The 22169-nt window shown below is 33.0% G+C and overlaps 1 protein-coding gene across 2 annotated transcripts in view; it reads left to right on the top strand.

Moving 5' to 3' along the window:
• The window catches only part of LOC113559218 (innexin shaking-B), a 43079-nt gene that overhangs the window by 942 nt on the left and 19968 nt on the right, over positions 1–22169 (top strand). The window contains exons 1-2 of one of the 2 annotated variants that reach the window (XM_026964855.1): positions 663–1088; positions 6796–7492. In XM_026964855.1, the coding sequence (XP_026820656.1) occupies positions 7133–7492 (360 nt within the window). In that variant the 5' untranslated portion in view covers positions 663–1088; positions 6796–7132. Of the gene's footprint in view, positions 1–662; positions 1089–6795; positions 7493–22169 lie in introns of those variants that run through there. The other variant, XM_026964865.1, reaches the window with a different exon arrangement.

Here is a 22169-nt window from a genome sequence, read left to right as displayed (position 1 = left end):
ATAAATGCGACTCGATTGTGAATAGAACGTAAAATCACAGATCTGCAATCTTTATAATATATTCAAAACTAACACAAATGCGTGCCTCAAAATCATATCAAGCACACCACGGTTTCTAAAAAATGGTTCTAGTCTCCTCTTTGTCCTTCACTTTCGAGACATCTCGATCATCTTCGTGCAGTGCATGCAGAGTGACGATAGCTAGACGATATAGGGTATGCATTTAATAATAATATTGTAGCCGTGTTTTTTTTTAAATAAATATATATATATATATATAGGTACACATAATCATACACATTTTATACATAACGAATCTATATAAGGGTTCCGAAGGGAGAGTCAATCGAATCGGTGAGACCGCAAAACACACACACACACACACACACACACACACACACACACACACACACAAACTTACAAACTTACAAACTCTATCACATGCGTACACTCGAACTCTGTTAACACGATTACAGACCAACACGGACACACACGGTCGCGCTGGCGAACGGAGGGCGGAGAGAGAATACGGCCGGCGATTTAAATATAGAACGCGTGTGTGGAGCGAATATCGCGTGCGTGTGTGGCGAACGGCGGCGGCGGAGACGTATGGTCGCGCTCAGGGGATTCCGTCTCCGTACTTAGGCGTCTGTGCGTACGTCTACAAGTCGTGCGAGTGCCGCCGCCGTGTGTAGCCGACGACGACGACGACGCACAATATATCATTACAGTGACAACCACGCGACACGAAATCGTATCATTATTGTATATATATAATATAATATTATAATATTATAGTACACTTAAACGCTGGCGGATTCGGTTCGGTTCGGCTTATAGCGCGAGGTCCGCGGTCGTCCGAATTTTCGACAGCGATCACCGTCTTCGACCCGGCGACGCGCGTCTACTGAACGTTATTATAATTCATTATATTACACCGGTGTGGAATTCGACGATTATTGTATTTCTTATCCGGGGCGTAAGTGCCCTTACTCGGTGTTTCGCGCACCGGAACCGGTTTCTGAGTAAAAGACACAACCCCCGAAACGCGGATTTCTCCCCGCCGTAGTATTACCCTGCCGGAAAAAGTGAGTACCACCAATATAATAAAATTATTGTCTTATACCTTATCCAATGAACATTTTCCCTATACCGACGTCTATTATTGCGAGTAACGGTTTTTTCGTCACTCGTCGTCTCGCCGCTATCATCGACCGATTTAAAAAAGCGACTCGCGTTCCGACACACCCCATAAAATTAATGATTATCAATGATTGTAATACGTCACAATCTTGATATGAAATTATGTACCTAGTTAAATATCTATACATGACATATATAATAGAAACATTATTACGTACCTTCACTGATTCGTCGAGTTCGACGAGATGAGAGATTTTCGCATTTGAGAACCGATTAATTTAATTTTAAATCCACTGCAGGTTAAGTTAGGTATTTATTTATATTTTAATTTATATAAACATTTGTTATTCAAATAAAACAATTTCTACAAAAGTCTTATTTCGTGAATATCAATAGAATTGATAACATTAATATATGACATTTTAAAATCTAAAATGGTATTAATTTTTAATTAATTTCCAGTTATTTTACTTAACATGACGACCAACAAAATATAATTTAATTCTAGTGACAAGGAGCTTAAAATTATTTATTTGTTCTAATACACTGATTTAGAGGGAGAATCAGTCTTTCACGCACACGTAAGTCATAATTTCCCTCTCTAACCAATTAAATTTTTTTTTTCACCCGATTTGTATCTATTTATACAATTTATTTAATTTAAAAAGAATTGAACCCTTTTTTTCTTTAACGTTAAATCGAATTCTTAAGTCCTGGTGCAGTAAGGAAGTCGTCCTGGACTCCAAAACGCCCAAATTCGACCGATTTCATGTTTTCATGTTCGAAGTGTATCCATTTATATCATACAATTTGTGTACAAATTGGTTATAAAAATATGAAATTAATAAGAGGCGGAAAATGATTTACTTACGGATGCTAGAATAACTTATCTCTGTGGCTCTTTCTAAAGATACAGCGATTTTTATACAGCAGCCATAATTTAATTTAAAATGGCGATATTGTCACTAGAACTCTTGGTTTAGTTTAATATACTTATTTGTGAACTTAAATAATGTGTATAACATAGCTCATCTGAAATTATATTAGACCCAGGAATGTGTAATAAATACATTGCTCATTATTATAAACAAAACTTTGGTATAAGATTTATATAAAAAATAGTTTAGACTATTTATATTTATTGTTTCATACATCTCAGTAGTCGCAGGGTTTGCGTTCCCGTGTAAAACTATAGGTTTTTTGTTTGAAATAATGAGAAAAATGTATTAGATTTTAAAATTGGTTGTTTTATCATGGTATCACTAAAAACAATTTTAGTCCCGTATGTGATCCTTTTAAAAAAATGTAGTTTTCGTTTAGTAAAAGTATACACGATAAAGCTAAACTAACGAAGTCGTTTTTTCGAAGCATACCAGATAATAAATATTGCCAATTATACCACCTACTTGTGATACTATATACATACGGTAGACGGTAGTTATTTGTACGAGTTTATGTTTATTTTAAATCTGATAAAAATAAATATTATATGAATTAGGATTATTTACTTGAGTTTTTATAAGTAGGTTTTTTACTCTCGTGTTTCGACATCAACGATAATAAATTATTCGATAATATTATACCGAGGCCGACAATCGTGGAGATTAGTTTTGTATCTTCACTAATTATAGTCCGTAACGGCGTAACGAAAATTTTATACGAAATATTAGTACGTGTCACATCAGTTTTTATTATGATGGGTTATAAGTTGTTTTTACAGCAGAAATCTAAAGCATTCCTCTAATTTGGTCAGTGATAGTTGTAAAAAAGTGTATTGTGTATCATTAATCTTGGGCTATGCCAAAAATAATAATTTAATGCAATTTTATAGAATGATAACACTGCAGGTCAGAAAATTGTCATAGATAAATCGTTGTCGTTGTTGGTCAAAATTTGAAACAATTAACAAATAATAATAAGTTTTGTACAGATCAACACTTAAATCGTTTTATTTTACAATCTAAAAGAAATGAAAACGGCTTACACGCGTTCCAAGTACTCTAGTATTCTGTGTAATTCATTACAATTATAATTATATAAATAAATAATAATACAATACACGTTTTTATTAATTAATAATATTATGCTAAAAAGGAAGTAGATCAGTGTACTTACGATTATGCCCTGTATAACAGAGGTTCTCGATATTTTTTATTAAAATCCCATCTATACATTTTAAAAATTTTCTAGGACCATACTGTCTAATAACCTTGTTTTGCATAATAAAATATGAATATTTATAAATCATTTTCTACGTATAATTTATTTTTTTTATAGATATATCAACGCAAAAGAGATTAGAAAGTGTAGAACTTTTGTGGATGACATTAAATATTAATAGTAAATCTAAATTTTTATAGTAAGGTTTATAGGTACATGCACCTCAGGTTAAATAACGTTGTCCTATAATCTATTTAATATGATATTAATAACAGTTTTCTCTATCAAGTTTCAGTGTAATAAAATATTTTATAATCATGGTGTAAGAAATATGGTTATCTGTACTTATATTAAATTGGGTTTTTAGTAGGATGAATAATAAAATGAAATTATTTTTAGTTTTTTATACAAATTACCTGAATTTTATAAGATATATAATTTTTGAACAATGTTTATGATAAAATACATATTTACCTATATAATACGTTTAATCAATTATTTCACTGAAAAATTGTGTGTCAACCACTAAATTTATCGACCACGTTCAATGAAAAAAAAAAAATGCGTTTTTCTTAAAAATTAGACAGAGTACCAAAATAAAACACATACTGTAAGCGTTACAGTCCATAAATGCTTGTGTATAGTTGTTTTCCCATAAGCGTTAACATTTAGACCGCTAGAGGAGTAAAATAACTGCAACAACGTGTACCGTACACCCCGGAAAGCGGTGTCGAAATAGGTACTAGTAAATGGTATAACACACGGGCTTATAATATGTTATTATTGAATATAATATATTACGTATACGATAATGTCTCGACGAGGACCTTAGTCGATTAATTTACGTTTCCGTTTTAGTACGCGGAGTGCGGGAAAACAGAAATAAACGCTTTGGTCCCGATATAATATAATAATATAGCTGTATCTATAGACTACATTATAGTATAAAGTCTGTCGGCGGTGGCGTTCACCAATTTTTATTTACTCGATGGCGTTGGCGTCGGCGGTGCACCGGTGCACGTGTTAAAAGGTTTACGATAAACACCGCCATAATGCATATTATAATAATGGCCGAAAAAAGGGGCTCTATATTAGTTGCGTCCCAAAGATAGATATGAAAAAGGTTTAATTCGAATTGCTTCCATAGTTTTTGTACGTTGTATCCGATGAGGCCTATATTGTTATCATTATTGACCGTTTAATAATAACGATAACTATGCAAACTATAGCTATTAGGATTTTCATTTTTCATTCAAAGTTCAACGACATGATCTAAAGTACACATCCAAATATTTTTGTATTCATCGATGTCTTGAAAAATAAACAATGAGATTCCTGTAAAAAACTGAGAAGTACTCATCTAAATAATCGTAGAACATCAACTATTAATATAGTACACAAAGAAAGAATCAATCATCATTAGAAATAGATGCTTACAATGGCATAATTAGAAGGAAACCAAATTAACAAGTTCGAATTTAAAAATAACTCAAATGAGTTTTTTAACTGTGCTATAGTACTGTAATAGTAGCCAGTAGCTACGCCCCCTCCCCCACGAAAAAGAACAATATTAGTCGTTATTAGGAAATTTGGGAATTAAAAGCTGTTTATTGAATTTTAATATATTATTATTATTATGTTCAGAAAGACATGGTTTTTAGCGAGGCCCGCCCAAGACTCAAGAGACGGTTGCCAACAGCAGCTGCAGTGATTTTGATTTGACTCTATTTGTCGCCTGTGTTTGTCCTTAGCGTCGAATCGGCTTGTTAAAATTATTTCACGGCGACAATAATAATAACGAACTAATTACCATCGTTTAGAGACGTGCAGAGGCTGGTAATAATAATAATTAAATGTATACATACATAAACTGTTTATAGAATATGCGAACGACACGCGTTGTATACTATTATATTATCACGTGCGTATTAAAGAGGTTGATTTATAATATTCCGTGTCTCGTCTCTGTGCCGCATAATCCGAAACCAGATCTGAGTCGGTCACCCCTCATCGGTTTAAACGCGTCCGTCCGGTGACGATAAAAATGGCTTCGTCTTTGAGTTTTTCTTTATTTTTTTACGACCTAGGGGACGAGAAATATTATATTCTTAGGGTCTTGGCGGTGAGCAGACAGTCGTCATTATACATGTGTAATATATATATTATAGCGTCTTTTCCACGACCGCATATGCGTGTGCGATAATAATAATAATCATATTAATATAAATATATTTTAATCCTGTTAGCGGTTATATATATATAAATATCCACAAGACGTTGTAGTATTATATTATTATTATAATTATTGTCGTCTTATCCGTCATCGTTGTCGTTATAAACTTTTATAGGTTAAAGGTATATACACCGCGGTGATAATCGTGTCGCGTGAGTCACGTGTACTTATGGCCTATAGGTGTATATACACGCGTCTTTATACAGACTGGGTACGTCTTCACTACAACAGCTTATGTATATAATATACGCGACCGATTATCATAATAATTATCGTAAGATGATTTTATTTGTTTTGTTATTTTTCAAAGTCTTCTTCGTCCGTTGTAACGGGGCTGATTTAAAGGTAGATATTCTATGAATAATCGGAAATGCATGCAAGCGGAAGTGCATTATAGGATTTGCATTCGAAACGTACCGTGAGTGGATTAAGAAATAGCGCGCGCAAATTTAAATTTGTCGTGATAACGTCGTCGGCTGGTTTAGAACCGATCGTGGTGGCGCGCTGTGAAGAAATTCGCGAGTTTTTATAGATATTCTTGGATTTAAATGTAAGCTGCGATACGTGTGTATAATAATATATTATTATTATTATTGTTATGTGGCATGGCATGTCGGGTCCGCGCAAATATATCGTTTCCTTCGAAATGTGCGTCGTCAACGTGACGCCACCCACGTGCTCTAAACCGAATGCCCACATTAAATATTATATGTTATAATAACGACATTCGCCGTGTGTTAGGCAAATACGGGTGAGCACGGATCGGACGTATTATTGCATCGGAAACATAATATCCGCCACGTATATCATATCGCACGAAGATCGATCGCGAGACGTTTTCTTGGGGATACGCAAATAGGCGTCAAACCCCGTCGTCGTATCGTGTAAACGATACCTTAATATTATGCTGCCGAACATACAATATTCGGACGGACGGAGAGTTACTTTTCGCACTTTTACAGTCTTAGCGCTGTCGGGACAGGATCGGAAAGGTCCTCGCTCATTTTTTTCGAAATTCATTAAATCGAAATATACGTCGCTGTCGATTCCGGTCATGCGATAATATTATACACTCCATCTGGGTTTTTCTTTTTTTTTTTTTTCTAAGACGGTTTGGAGTATTTTGTGTAGGTTGTTCTTGTTATAACTTAGTGCTTAATTAAAAATTGGTCTTATTGTTTTTCTGATTGAAAAACGCTAATGTACACTTTGGAAAATCTTGGCAATATGCTAATGACGCGATGGCGTTTCGTTCGCAGGTGTCAAGCGGAGGAAGGACAAGAAGAAGCGGCACTGTGCCGCCGGCTGGAGGGCGACGAGGACGAGGGCGACGAGCACCGGGGCAGCAATAGCAGCATCGCTGTTGCCGTGACCACCACCGCCACCGACAACGACAATAACGACGACGAAAACAACAGCAGCAGTACCGCGGTGGCCACTATGATGTCGGCCGCGAGCGCGGTCGGCGGCGGCCGTGTGCTGGTCGTCGTCGACGTGGACGGCGCTGACAGCGACAGCTGACAGCCTGGACGACTGCGACCGGTGCGGGCATGCGGCGGTGCTTACGGATGGGGTGTCCCGCCGGCCCGGTACGCCATGCTTGACGTGTTCCGGGGCCTGAAGAGCCTGGTGAAAATCAGCCACGTTCACATCGACTCGCCCGTGTTTCGGCTCCACTACAGCCTGACCGTGATGCTGTTGTCCGCGTTCAGCCTGATCGTCACCACCAGGCAGTACGTCGGAAACCCGATCGACTGCGTGCACACCAAAGACATACCCGAGGACGTGCTCAACACGTACTGTTGGATACACTCGACGTACACCATCAAGGAGGCGTTCAAGAAGAAGGTGGGTGTCAGCGTCCCGTACCCAGGCGTGGACAACACCCGCGGCAAAGCGGACGACCGCAAGACGTACGGCTACTACCAGTGGGTGTGCTTCTGCCTCTTTTTCCAGGTAAGGACACTTCCGCGTCCCATGCCGGGACCTCATCAATTTTTACATTTTTCATATATTATACAAGTATATAATGTTAGTCGGCACTTATTACTGCTTATCAGTACACGAAATGATGACGATATGCTATTACCTACGTATAAATATATAATACGATAAGTGGCGTGTATTATACAATAGTATGCGCTTCACGGAGGAAACGAATCACTCCTCGTGGGCTCCCTGCTTTTATATTGCAATAACGTATCGATATTTCCTAGTTTAGGGGTGTCCAACCTTGTGGTAGATATTAATGTGGTCCTTACTTCAATTTCAAAAATCATTAACTGTATATAATATATTAAAATGTAAGTGGCAGTGTGACAACAATATTTATACTCACGCGGTGTGGCGATGAGAATATTAAAGGGCAGACGTTTGAAAATCGCGTAACCGAACGTTGTCGTGCAAAACATACCTGAAAACTGTACGTTCGGGCTACTATTGATAAAAGTAACCTCAATAGTGTTTTTCTTTCCCCCGTCGCCGCCGTCGTCGGCATTCCGTCTTATTGTTTTCTCCTGGAATGGCGTTGCATTAGGCAACACGTCGGAGAGTTTTTGCAGCACACCACCGTGCGCCGCGATACGACTGAGAAAATTATTTCCGCATGGGAGCTCTGATATCGTATTATACATCATCAAATATAGTAATCGTTGATCGATGACAACGTTTGGAGAGAATAGTATAGTGACACACGCTTCTTTCCGTCCGTTTCTAATTACTATGACGTGCGATTTGTTATACCGCTGTCACCGCAGTGACGCTATTTACTTGAAAATCGAAAGAAAAATAAACCGACGATAGTATATGTGTACGTTTACGTTGTATGTCTAATTATTAATGTCCAATATATTATGCACGCCCGACGTTCCGTTTTTTCGTACGGTATTTGTCTGTATGGCAGCGAAACTCGTGTTTCGTATACATCGCGTAACAGTCGTAACGTTTAAATATAGTAAATTTCGGTAGTTAGAATCTCAATAAAAAAGTGGAAAAAAAATTATAATAATAAATAAATAAATAAATAAATAAGTAAATAGCGGAAAAAAAGCCTAAGAAAACTCTCGACCACACATAAGTAAACTCGTAAAACGTCGACCCGCGCAACCGGCGTAATCGGTCGTAAATCGTGTGAATTCCAAACAAATAATCTCATCGCGGGCTATAACAATAATAATAAGTACACTAAATGTTGTTTTGCTTGACACGGCTTCACGCTCCTCATCAGAACTCGGGACAATCGTCGCTACACGAATACACAACAATATAATGTGTGGCCTATGATTGTAAAAACGGGCGTTTTGTTGACGTTGTTTTTAAGACAAAGTATTATATTATGAACTATGATATTATAATATTTATAATCACGCGTGACAAACCGAATTCGTTTCTGTATATATTATAATTACGATGTATATTTATATATTTAGTGCCGGTCTAGCGTTGTTTTGGTATGATACTTTACGATTTGCTAATGTAATTAGTAATACAATTAGATTAATAACACAAAATATTATATACATTAATATCAACTTATTTTTTTCTATTACAACGAAACGTTAATATATGCTATTTAATTGCACCATAAAAATATGTTTATTGCTATAATAACGTGTATATGTATAATGTTTATTGCCGTTAATGTTATGCTTTTATATTATTTAAACATCGATTGCTGTCTTACATTTTTAGGTTTCTCAAACACGTGTTCGATTGATGTTTTGACGTATATTTTTTATAATATATATATATATTATTATTATTATTATTATTAAACCAAGTGATATTACAGTAAAACTTCCATACAGTTTACGGTCATTGAAGAAAACGGAAATAATGACCGCTGTATTAGAAGTGACCGTTCTATACAGATGATTTTACATGAAATTCAGATTTGCCGCTTTATAGAGTACATGCAAATAAAAAAAAAGATATCAAATACGTATCTAATAAGTAAAATCTACACATTAAAAAATGAAATATGCAATACTGAAAAGTTATTTACTATATAACTATATCTATAATTTTAATTTAAAAAAAATTAATTGTTGTTGTATAATCAAGTTTAAAAAAATTATTTGAATTATGTTTATTACATTATCGTTAAATACGATACGATAACCATAAACTGACGTAAATAATTAAAAACAATTGAACATTTTTCTATTTCGGACACATTTATTGTGATAATATTCTTAATAATACTCCCTATTCGGGGCCTCTAGGGTATTAATATATTTTTACCATAATACTTTAAGGAGACTAAAAAGTATGACTGTTATATAGAGGAGGACGTTAAAGGAAGTTTTACTGTAACTATCAAAAATAATTTAAACGTACGGAATTAATGTGGTATGGGGTATATTGTCACCAAACATAAATACTTGTAAGTATACGTATGTATTTAGGCTTGGACAATGTTAAGGTTGTAAGCAGTAATCAATTTAAAATAACTATTTTGAATGTGACCATAGAAGGAATTCAGATAATTCAAGAAAATCAAGTTTGCATTCATAATAACTCAATTAACTTCACGCAAAACAATCTGTTCGTGTTTTTTTCTTAACGATATTTACAATTTTGTGATCAGATAAAATATGTTCAACAATGAATGAATTAGATTTTGATTGGAATTCCGTCGCTATGGGCATTATAATACTCTAAAAAAATACACGATATGGCTGCAGTATCAGTAACGAAACAATAGCCTTTTTATTTTCTTTACGCTCTTTTGTGCACCATAAAAGCGACTTGACGTCGGCAAATATCAAATATATCCGTCTTTGTAATGTTTTTTACGTTAAAAAAAAACCACGAAGAATTAAACATTTTTGGATTTATTATTAATCGAGTGGAGTTCACCCCATTATAATATAATTCGTCTTGTTTATACGGAGAGATTCAGATACGGTTGGCTCCATTTTTTTCATTCTGGATTATAGAATATTTAAGTGCCTCTATTTAAAGACCATAATTTCATATACTTAGATACATTTTAGGAGTATCTTGTAGCGATACAAACTTCTTTTTTTGTAAATGTGCATCATCTTTTTTATTGTTACTTTATATACTAAGAATGTAATAAATTTAATGATATGTGGGGCTTTATTAATTTGATAATTCTAATTACTTATAAATTACAATAATATATTAGAATTTTATAATTAGTCAATATTTTTTGAATATATTAAATAAGACTGTACTAGTTTAAATATTAGATATATTTCATAATTAGTGCTAAACAACTATTCAGGATTAATATCCCATTAGTATATAAAATTTAATAACTCAGAAACTACTTGTTTGAATTTGAATACAAAAAAAAAAAAAAAATATATATAATCTGTCTAACAATCTACAGTAAAAGAGACGATTATCAATTTGAAAAAAGAAATTTATTTTGCCATAGTATATTTCTTTAAATAAATGGTAAAAAGCCTAAGTTCCTGATAATATTATAGTCTTTAAATACTTACTAATACCTATTAAAAACTTCAAACGATCAGAATTTGAATAACTGCTGAATTTGAAGATTAAAGAGATGGTAAGCATGTTTAGTAAAATATTCTGTATACATATAATATACTATACAATTTATAGGTATATTTACTTCAAGCCATTGTGTAATACTGATTTTATAGTAAATTATAATTTATAAATCATAGATTATTGATACTTTAATAAGCGCAAGTAAACAGTAACAGACGAGAGAGGCGACGGAAGTATAAGCGTGAAAAATAAAATTGAGTTTTTTTTTTAATGTATAATATAACTCTATTTGCATATGCCCAAAGATGACGTGGTTCAATCTACAAAACATAAATTCTGCAGATAATTTTTTGCCGATGTGTTTGTTGGTAATTATATTTATTATATAAATTATAACTATAACAATAATAGTCTCAAACCATGATTGCGAAGCAAACGAGTAGACAAGATATAATTAATAACAATTGTACAATTTTATGTATAATATATATTATACACGCACACGTGTGTACCAATGTGTACGTCCCTCGGACGAAGTTCATTATTTTAAATCACGGAAAGTCGTACCGTGAAATTAAATAATTTTGTTACAATGTTTGTATCGTCATCATCACCATTATCGCCATCGCCATAATTATTATTGTTTGCATGTGTCGCGAAGATACGGTTAATGGTGCAAAATTATTATTGCGTTTAATCAAAAACCAAAGGAACGCGCCAAACCGCCGACCTCGACATGTCAAAGAAAGCAATTGTTCATTATTATAATATATTATAGTGTTAATGTATTGTAATGTTTTATAGACGACATCGGTACATAACGACATCACATTGAACATTTTAACACCATAATGAGTAATAAATCATAACGGATTTCCAATACTAAATAATATATTATTATACCTGTGCAAACGATCGAGGCAATAATTGGTGTTCTGACGCAAATTAGTAGTTTAAACAGTACCTATACATAATATTATATAGCTGAGGTTGGAAATGATCGTGTAAAATCTTATTTATTTTGCCCTTACACATATAATGTACTTAACAGAATCTTATTATTTACGGACAAAACAAAGACACACGTCATGCACTCTAATATATGGGTGTATAATTGCGTATATTATATATTAATATACAACACCATTGTCTTTTATGATTACATTATGTATTGGTCTATCGATTTATCCGATCAGTTCGCGTGTATACACATTATACAATCTCGCGATATTAACACGGACAATTAAAAACGCTTAAGAGAAGATAACATTACAGTGGGATAAGTCTCAAGAACCGTATTCATACTTATGTACTAGAACGCCAGTCACGGATTTTAAGTACTTGTTTTTTTATTAATGGATCTATAACACTAGTTTATATATATTTATAATTATTTTTTATATGGATATGCGTCAAATGTTTGACGAAAGTTGTCCACAAGACACGGTGGACATTTGATCACCCAACATTTGATCGCAATTATTGCCAAGTGACCAATACCTCGACCGATGGTGTACCTCCATACATACGTGATAATTTCCTGGATTCTAATATTGACATATTATTAGTAGATACAGTATTCATTGCGTATTTCACACTATTAATTTTTTATTCACATTGTTCACTGATGTATGTTTATATCTCTGGGAGAAAATCACGTCCGCTTAAAAGTAACGTTTAGTCCTAACTCTGACACCTCTAGTCCTCCGTTTCTGCCCGCGCATTCACCCCCATAGTCGACGTCGACTATCCACTACGCGGTTCTCCCTCGCCGTGTTCCGCTACGACCGTAGCATATTGTATTATAATAATGATCGTAACGATGATAATAAAAAACAATGCTGACGTATTGACACGATTTAAATTCGCGTGATGTATCAAACGCGTTTTTCAGATATAAACGGCGGAAAAAATAAACGCAATGTCCGCGGGAGGGGAGGAATGTGCCACCTGGTAAAGATCATCGCACGTGCGGTTGAAAAACGATACCATATATACTTGCTCCACAGTCCGCGTTTGGCTGGCGGCCACCGGAACAGCCGTTTAAAGCCCATCATCTATCCACCTCCCTTTTTTTACACGCGCGTGCGTACCGTTCTTTTTTTTAGTTTTAGTTTTAAATTTTTTTTTTTATTATTATTTTTTTTTTGGACAATGCGATTTACGTGCCGGTTATGTCTAAAAATAATATCGACTTTAAACGTCAGGGACGTGCCGAATAGACGGACGGTTATAGGGCCGACGTACAAGATACGTGTTACGCTCTTAAACACGATTATTATTAATATTAGTTACCTATAATATTATTATATATTATACATACTTATAACAATAAGTACAATAAATAGTGATAGGTACTGATTCACGTAAAAACAAGAATAATACCATAATATTATGGTTTATTATTTATTAAAATATGATTTTGTTCGTATTAATTTATTTTTGTATGAAATTATCATATAACTTCCAATGTGCTAGTCACTAGTTCACAAATGTCGCGGAGGTAACTACTTTCAATTTATTGCAGTGCTTTGTACTGCAGACTTTTTTTTTATATTAAAATAAAACTGTTTCTGGTAGATGCATTTTATGATATATTAAAAATATAGTTGTGTTTTTAAATGTTTGATGTCGTCTTCAAAGTTACGCATCAACTGGTGTATAACTTTGTAGTAGGATGGACAGAAAAATGTTTGATTCTCTCCACGGAATGAATATGTACAATTATTAACATATTATATAAACGTGGTATGACGCCGTCGAGTATTCTCGATATAGACTACATTTAAATTAATTATGATAAAATAAAAAAATATCACCTTTTAGTTTCCTTATGAAGTTATGGAGAGAATATAGATTGTTTTTTTTTACGAACGATTGTTTATCAATTGAAAATTTGTACGTTTTAACTTTATTAGGTGCTTTGTGAAGAGGTTGTTTTTTGATTTTCCCAAGCGCTCAACAAAATTTAACTGGATTTTTAGATAAAGCAAAATTGTAAGTAAAAAAAAAAAATGTACACACATCGATAGTCGACGATTTATATATATGTATAATGGAATATTAGAATATAAACCACCTGTCAGATTCTACCAGATAAAATAATTCTATTCCTAATCAGTATTCTTTTAAAGCCATATTTTTATTACATTAAACTATTTTCACGTCTCTATACAATATCAAGTCGCAGCATCCAAAGTTCAACAAAACGAAACAGTGAAATTATTATTCAAGAATTCACGGGAGGATTCGATAAGCTAAAGATTATTCCGGATTGTAAATAGAAGAGTAGCGGTTGAAATATTGTTTTTGGATGAGATCACTTTCATACAGACTTTAATATAACGCTATACTATTATAATAATTTAGTATAAATATCAAAACGTCATCGCTTGTGACACCCGTTGCATTCACTCTATATATTATAAATATATACGTATATATATTATATAATGTAAATTTGTGTACACATTAAATTATAAAATATATTATACTGTCGTATACAGACACGACGACCATACGTGCACGCGGTTTGATCTCGTGTTAATAATAATATGTGATTGATAGTTTAAAATAAATTATGTAAATCATTTTTTTTTTGCGACGGCTCCAATGAACCGAAGTAGATATGCAGATGTTTATTATTAATTTTATATTATGACACTAAATATTATGTCAAGTTATTTTATTATATTTTGGAGAACACAATAATAATTGTATATGAAAATATTATCGTAAAAAGTGCGTTTAAAATGACGTGTCGTCGGGAAATTATTTACATACTATAAGTATATTATGAGTCACTTCCATTAAACGTATATATATATAGTATGTTCGGGTACGACATGAGTTATTCGATTGTTCATTTACACCCACTACAATTTCCGCGGCTTAGCACTCGGCAGGCGGCAATAATTTTTAAGCGAATATGCGAACGGAAGCACCCCACGTATAATATCATGTACGAATCGGTCTGTCGCGTTTAAAAGCGAACGAGACTTTCTTATATTATAAAATAATAATGTTATTTTATTGCTAATATGTGTATACAATAGCGATTAACGAGCTTTAACGCAAGTTTAAATACATACTCATATGATACATTATGATGTGTAGGTCGTAGGACTAATGTCCACTTATACATTTTTCCTCATTGTTTTTAAATAACATATACCCATCATACCAATAACAAAAAACAATCATTTAATAAAATTAAAAAAAATAAATATTGAACAATAATATATACTTCAGATTCCATCCAGTTGCGCCAACGGTGATATGCATATTGTAACTATAAAATATACTATAGTTCAGGTCCACGGATCTATTATTGCACTATATTATAATACAGTATGCACTATTGCGGCACACCTATTAAATACCTATAAGGAAAATAATTGATATTCACTATGTTAACTAATAATTTATTTTCTGTTTTACTGAGAATAATACGATTGCCTATAAGTTTTTTTTATTGTACCTATAGGCTATAATTAATTTTGCGTTTTTGCGTTAATTTTCTTTTCTCATTTCTTAATTCAACATCACATATCTGTGTAACGCTCGAGTCTTAAGGTAGTTGAATTAAACACTCATAGGAGTTATTTTATAAAGGATCGCTGCCTTCCCTCTCTAGCAAAATTTTAATACTTTACTCGATGATTAATTGCAAGTTCTATAGTAAGTATAATAAAATAATGAGTACGCAAAAACCGTGTATACAGTTGACCAATAGACAATTATATACTGAATAATAATGATAATAATTGATATTGACGTTCAGTTTTATTTCGCGTCGATTTAGATTGCACATGCCTTCACAAGATGTAATACCTATCATGTATGCGTTTAAAAACTACAACAGCGCAGTTGTGTGCACGCAGTTGGTCGCACATTGACGTTAAAAAAAAAACGATTTGTTCGATCGAAACGATTTGAACGCCCGAAACTTGTTTTAATGTAATTTAATATCGTATCTATACTTTATATTATACCATAGGACATGGGTAAATTTTTAATCGCTGTCTTTGCAGTACCTACAAACCGAACGTCGATTTATAATAATATTACGTTTCGTTTCAATGAAGGAATTCGCGCACGCGACCGACGCACCGTTTAATGACATATATAACATTTTGTTTTTTTCGGCAAAAAAAATTCAAAATCCGTGCGATGATAATCGACCAATATGATAACAATAACAACAATGATAACGGTATTGGTAAATTTTCAACGTGTTTTAGTCAATGATACATCACATTATTTTAATATATTATTATTATTATTATGGCCCGACATTGTTTCGAATTTGAAAGGTTAAACGCGTTCGTACGTAGTTGGTACCCGTATATGTACTACGATATATTATTATTACTATATTACAGCCTACAGGTCGTGCAACATACATGTTATTATTGAGCTTAATTTGTATACAACTGGTGGCTGGACGAGTCATTTTTTTTTTGTTTTATTTAACATTCAAATCAGGTCGGCGGGCCGGCCCTATAAAAGAAATTGACTTTGAAAAGTCAAAAGAAATTTTTTTTAAATATTGTACTGTTAGAAAGCGAGTGTGTACATCAACGTATAACTTTGTCATACAGTTATAATTTAGCATTATTGGAATTATGTTGGAGGGAAGAGATTGAGATGGGTTAACGCGGTTTCTCGTCATTATCCGGTTAAGGGTGTCTAAGTCAAAGCGTTTTTAGAATAAAACAACACACTTTGAAAAATAGGGTAATCAAATTTCAATAATTTTTATTTTGTGTTTGAAAGATGAGGACTTAAAATAGGTCGTACTGGGCTTTAATTATAAAATCTCTATTTATAAAGATTATTGTAATAAACGTTTTTGAGAACTTTTCTAGCATTAATTAAGTATAAATAAGAAAATCATAGTCCAATGCGACCTAAATAAAGTTTTCCTCTTTCAAATAATAAAATATCGAAAATCTGACTATTCTACGAGGTGTAATTAATTTATCCTATAAAGTCATTTTTGACTATTGAAATAGTGTTTGGCCATATTATATTGTTGTATGACCACCGTTACTAGTAATTGCATTTTTGCCCCTTAATAAATAGTTAGCGTTGACATAGTAAATAAAAATGCACGAATAAACACTATACACTTCTTTTATCTAATTTAATGTTAAATACATATTATTATTTTTACCTTGTTACAATAAAAAATGAACCATGTCTTGGTATACTACTGTATACAGTACATCTCTTAAAAAAAGTCATTGTATAGTAAAGTTAAAAGTTGTAGAAAAAACTTAACTTTTATACTCGAGTAATGTGCAGCAGTGTTAACAAACTTGCGTGACATTACAGCAGACGTCGATGTGGTGGCCAATACAAGTTTTCGAGATGCATATTTTTTTTTTATATATATACTCGTATATATAAATCGTATTGTCGATTTGTTGTCTCTGCAACTAATCTCGCATTTTTTTACGGAGTGTTACGATATAGTTTATATTGCATATTATTATTGTTATGTCAGTTTATGTGTATGTGTAAAATACATACCTATTATTTTACGGTATAAGATTTTTATCCACCGATGGTGTCTCTCACCTAATTATGGCAATCTGAATAAGTTTATTGATTCGTCCGTAATTAAGTATTACTATAATGGTTGCCAGAGGTTTTGTGGATAGGTGATTTTGAGGCTTACTATTTTCTAAAATTCCTAAAAATATTTATTAAAAGAAATCTTTTAAAAAAAAGAAAAACACATAAATAATTATCTTGCTACTTGACTATTATAGTTGGGTTATATTATGTTATAATAAATGGCAATTATTGTTACGGCATTGGGAGTAAATTGTAGGTTAAATGGCCATTATTTTTATATTATTTTATACAGTTTTAATACTAATATAGACATTTTTTAAGCTATATTTCCTAAAAAATATAATAGAGTATTACAATTTAATCATGCTTGAAGTATCAAGTACTGCTGTTGGGAGATTTCCTCTCCTATTAGTAGTTTTTTTGTGTTTTAATTTTTTAATAGTAAATACATCTCGTTATCGGAATTAATTCCAAAATAAATACAGATATAATAAAACTCTTAAGCCTGCTTAAAGTTAAGCACCCTTTGAAATATTTGATTGGATCTCCGCCCATATGTGCTATATACGCTATCGTCAATCATTATAATATAATAATATGTCCTGACGTATTATATTCACGAGTTGGCGTACGCTGTACACAAAGATATTTCACAAAACTCATTATATTATATTATTGTTGTTGTAATCGCATGGACCGGTTTCGAATATTTTTTACGCGTACGGTCAAACGCCACCGCGTTGCATTCATAACAATAATGATAAAATACGAAAAAAACGACGTAAGTGTGCTTGGGCCAGCGAATCTAGCAACGTCTATATAAATTTTTTATGTACTAGTTATTACGTAATACGCACGCGCGAATAAGTTGTCTTCTTTCTCTTACACTCTCTCTCCCTTCCTCATATGTATTTCATAGCACGATCTCTCAGTCGAGAGTTCTAATTTTTCGGGTAATGGAGGGAGGGGTCTCAATAATACATTAAATCAAGTAAATTACTAAAAAAAACACAATCCATTGTTTATTTTAGGCAATTTATATTTAGATCGCCGGATCTCGGCAATTCGGTAGGTCCCAGTTGGAATTATTGTGTGTGTGTGTGTGTGTGTGAGAACAATATTCTGAAACTGTTGCAGCAGGCCTCGTGCCATAGTTTAGATGAGCGGGCAGTCGCGTTATCGCGTGAACGATTGAAGTTTCGATCGACCATTTTATACGACGAACGAACGTCCAGTGAGCACATATATTTATAATAAATCGAAGGTTCACGTTAAAAAATAAATTTTAAGTCCAGTTTTTTAGTGGAATATATACAGCACACGTTGTATACATACGCTACTTTAAATAGACAATTCGAAAAATGGTACCTACTCTACAGAATAGGTTTTTTTTTTATTGTTTTATGTCTCCGCGCCGTAATAACAAAAATATCATAACATAATACACTGGGTATGTAATAACATTACCCGTTCGAACTCGCATTCTAACCCGTCACTGTCGTAAAGGCAATAGTGTATTGCCCGTAGTCGTCGCTTGCGCGTTTGTTGTTTTGTTTTACGAGATATAAAAACGAAAAACTTACAATTTTCAACGACCGGTTTCGTTTTTTTTTTACGACACGCAGTAAAAAAAAAGACTACTCTTCGACTCCCGTAGCGTTAGACGGTAAACGTACTAGTATATCTACGTGTTTTTACCTATATATATCTTATACATTGTACGCTCAGCTTAGGCACCATGGTACCTATATAAGTATATATGTGTATAATGTATTTAATACACGCGGATGGGAGCCGTTAAGATTGCCGTCGCCCGGGCAGAGACCGCACCCAAAGGTTTGGTCAGTAAAATTCTGTGGGTTAAAATCACCAGTGTCACCGACTTGCAGATATCTCGCCGTCATACGTAAAATATATTTGAAATATAGTTGCAGGACGCATCGTCGTTTTCTCGTGGTTAGCTTATATTCCCGGATTATATAGCAATGCCACTGCGTATAGAGTGACTACTAAATGCATGGTGGTTGAAAGGGGTGGAGTGGTTAAAATATATTTATTTATCTTTTCATTTCGAAAAACGAAAACCGTTCAAGTTGTATACATTGTATTCTGTTTGAAAACAAGTTTCTTTCGTTAATATTATAATGAATAAATAAATATAAATTTTAAACTTGATCGACTATACCACGCATTGAGTCATTTACGTATTTTTTAAATTGATTTTAAAATTTAAATATCATAGTATTATATATTTTAAATATTTTTGTAGGCATTTAAACATCAAACTTCAGTTAACATTTATCGGTTGAATCCATACGAGAGCTATTCGATTTTTTGCAATATAATATTATAGTGACATGTCATAATATCCCTGAAAAAAAAATTCCACTGCACTACGCATGGCCGCGTGAATATTAATTCAAAATTTAAACCTTTTTATAAAAGTTACATAGATATTAATACAATACAATTTATTATTATTAACATTTATAGAATGCAAAATAATTAGTTGAAAAATGTTTAAAAAAATATTAAAACTGTATCGCAATATTATATTATATATAATGTTTTTCATCAAAAATTAATATAAACTATTAGAAGTTACACAGATATTATTACAATACAATTAATACTAACAATTATAGAGTACAAAAAAATTAATTAAACAATGTTTAAAAAAATATTAAAATAATATTGTATTATTGTATTTTGTCGTGGAGCCATATAATATTATTAGATAGGGGTACTGTATAGTGTATTGTATTCAATGTTCCTGTAAGATATGTCAAATAATATTATTTATCAATTTTTATTTTGATACTGTCTTATACCGTAGATTTTTCTAAAAGATTTTTGTTAGAGAAGTACGAATGATTATGTCAATTAATATGGAATATAGTTGGCAATAATACGTGTACGTTAGAAACATATGCCTTTTAAAATTTTTTAAAAAAATCAAAAAAAAAAAAAATTCATTATTTTATAAACGTATTCATTATTTAATAATTTATTTCCGTGTTAATCGTATATGATCCGTATACGTTTCGGGTAGTGTGGTTGGTCGAAAATCAAATAGATTCGACGCGGTCGCGGCTAACAAATAATGGGTTTTATTAAAAGCGTCGCGTTCACAAATATACCTATAAACTTATACGTATACACGCTTGTGCACCATAGTCATGTACAGTATATCCATCCATACTCACGTCTCGTGATTATCCATCAAAATAGATGTTCGGACGAGTTGTCACGCTCGTAGATCAAAAACACATGTTCTGGATTTTAAAAGCATTTGTGACCGACGTCCATTATATTATCATCGGTCGAGCCCATTAACACTTCGCCGAGTTTTTCCATCCAGACATGTTTTGTGTACGCATATTTGTGTCGTCCGGTATCGATTATTCTTTGTCGTCCCCGCACAACGGTCCGCGTTGTTCAAATATAAGACGATATTACGCTAGGTAATAATGTTATGCAAGCACTATATAGGATATAATGTTACACTTATTACTGAGTGGTGAAACAGGGTTCGTTGATGAAAAGATTCATGGACAAGTTAGTCTCTCGAACTAGATAACTCATAAGTTTAAGAGCTGTGCGTCTCGTACACCTACTTTTGACTTTTGATACCACGGCATCGCGATAGGAACGGGATTTGAGACGGACGATTTGGGTTACGAATTTACACTTATTGCCATGAAAACCGTGCGCCGCGATGAGAAGAAATCATCTACTCACTGTGCCGAGCTAATGGACTTTCGACATTGATAATTATGTCTAAATATAGAATAATTAACGTGTAGTGTACTCGGGGACTATCCGTGACGTTCGATTTTTGCGTTTTAATTTTTGATGTAGGTAGTGTTCTAGTTTTGAAATATCCAAGTAATCTGGACCGCATACACAGGCGGTAAACACGCTGCTCTAATTATAAAAGGTGAACACGCGGTTAATGTACCAATTATAAAAAAATAAATTCCTTAAAGGCTAAGGCATGTACATTAATTGTATTTATTATACTGGACGTTTATACTGTTAATTATTATGTTTTTATTTTCTACAACAATTTAGATAACGAAGTCAGATATGATATTATACGTTAATGTATGTATCGTAGGCCATGTTAGCATAAATGTATAACGAGTTTTCGTTGTAGCATATCTCTTCAATTTTTGTTGACGCTACTGAGTTTTTCACGTTAATTATTTATTATTTATTTATGAGAGAAAAAAACTCCGAAGAATGTCGTTCGATTGACATTGCACGTTGTGACAGTATATATAGTTTTTTTTCAGGTGTCAGCGATCAAATTCTACTCGAAATGGCTATTGTACGTTTTCTGTAAAAGGAAACGAAATTGAATAAAATAATAACTAGTGCTTTGTATATCAACTACTCGCGAAGCAGAATAAATAAAGTTGGATAAAAAATAAGTACAAGACTTATCGTAAAACTTTAATAATGATTATTGTTTTTCTGTGACACATAAAATGCTTTACGGAGTCATCAAACAGTTTGAAGTGTTTGAAGTCATGATATTATAGCCTCGCGCGCGCCA

Source organism: Rhopalosiphum maidis, chromosome 1 (genome assembly GCF_003676215.2).
Source record: "Rhopalosiphum maidis isolate BTI-1 chromosome 1, ASM367621v3, whole genome shotgun sequence".
In the NCBI taxonomy this organism is placed as follows: domain Eukaryota; kingdom Metazoa; phylum Arthropoda; class Insecta; order Hemiptera; family Aphididae; genus Rhopalosiphum; species Rhopalosiphum maidis.
This window is presented reverse-complemented; position numbering and strand designations above follow the sequence as displayed.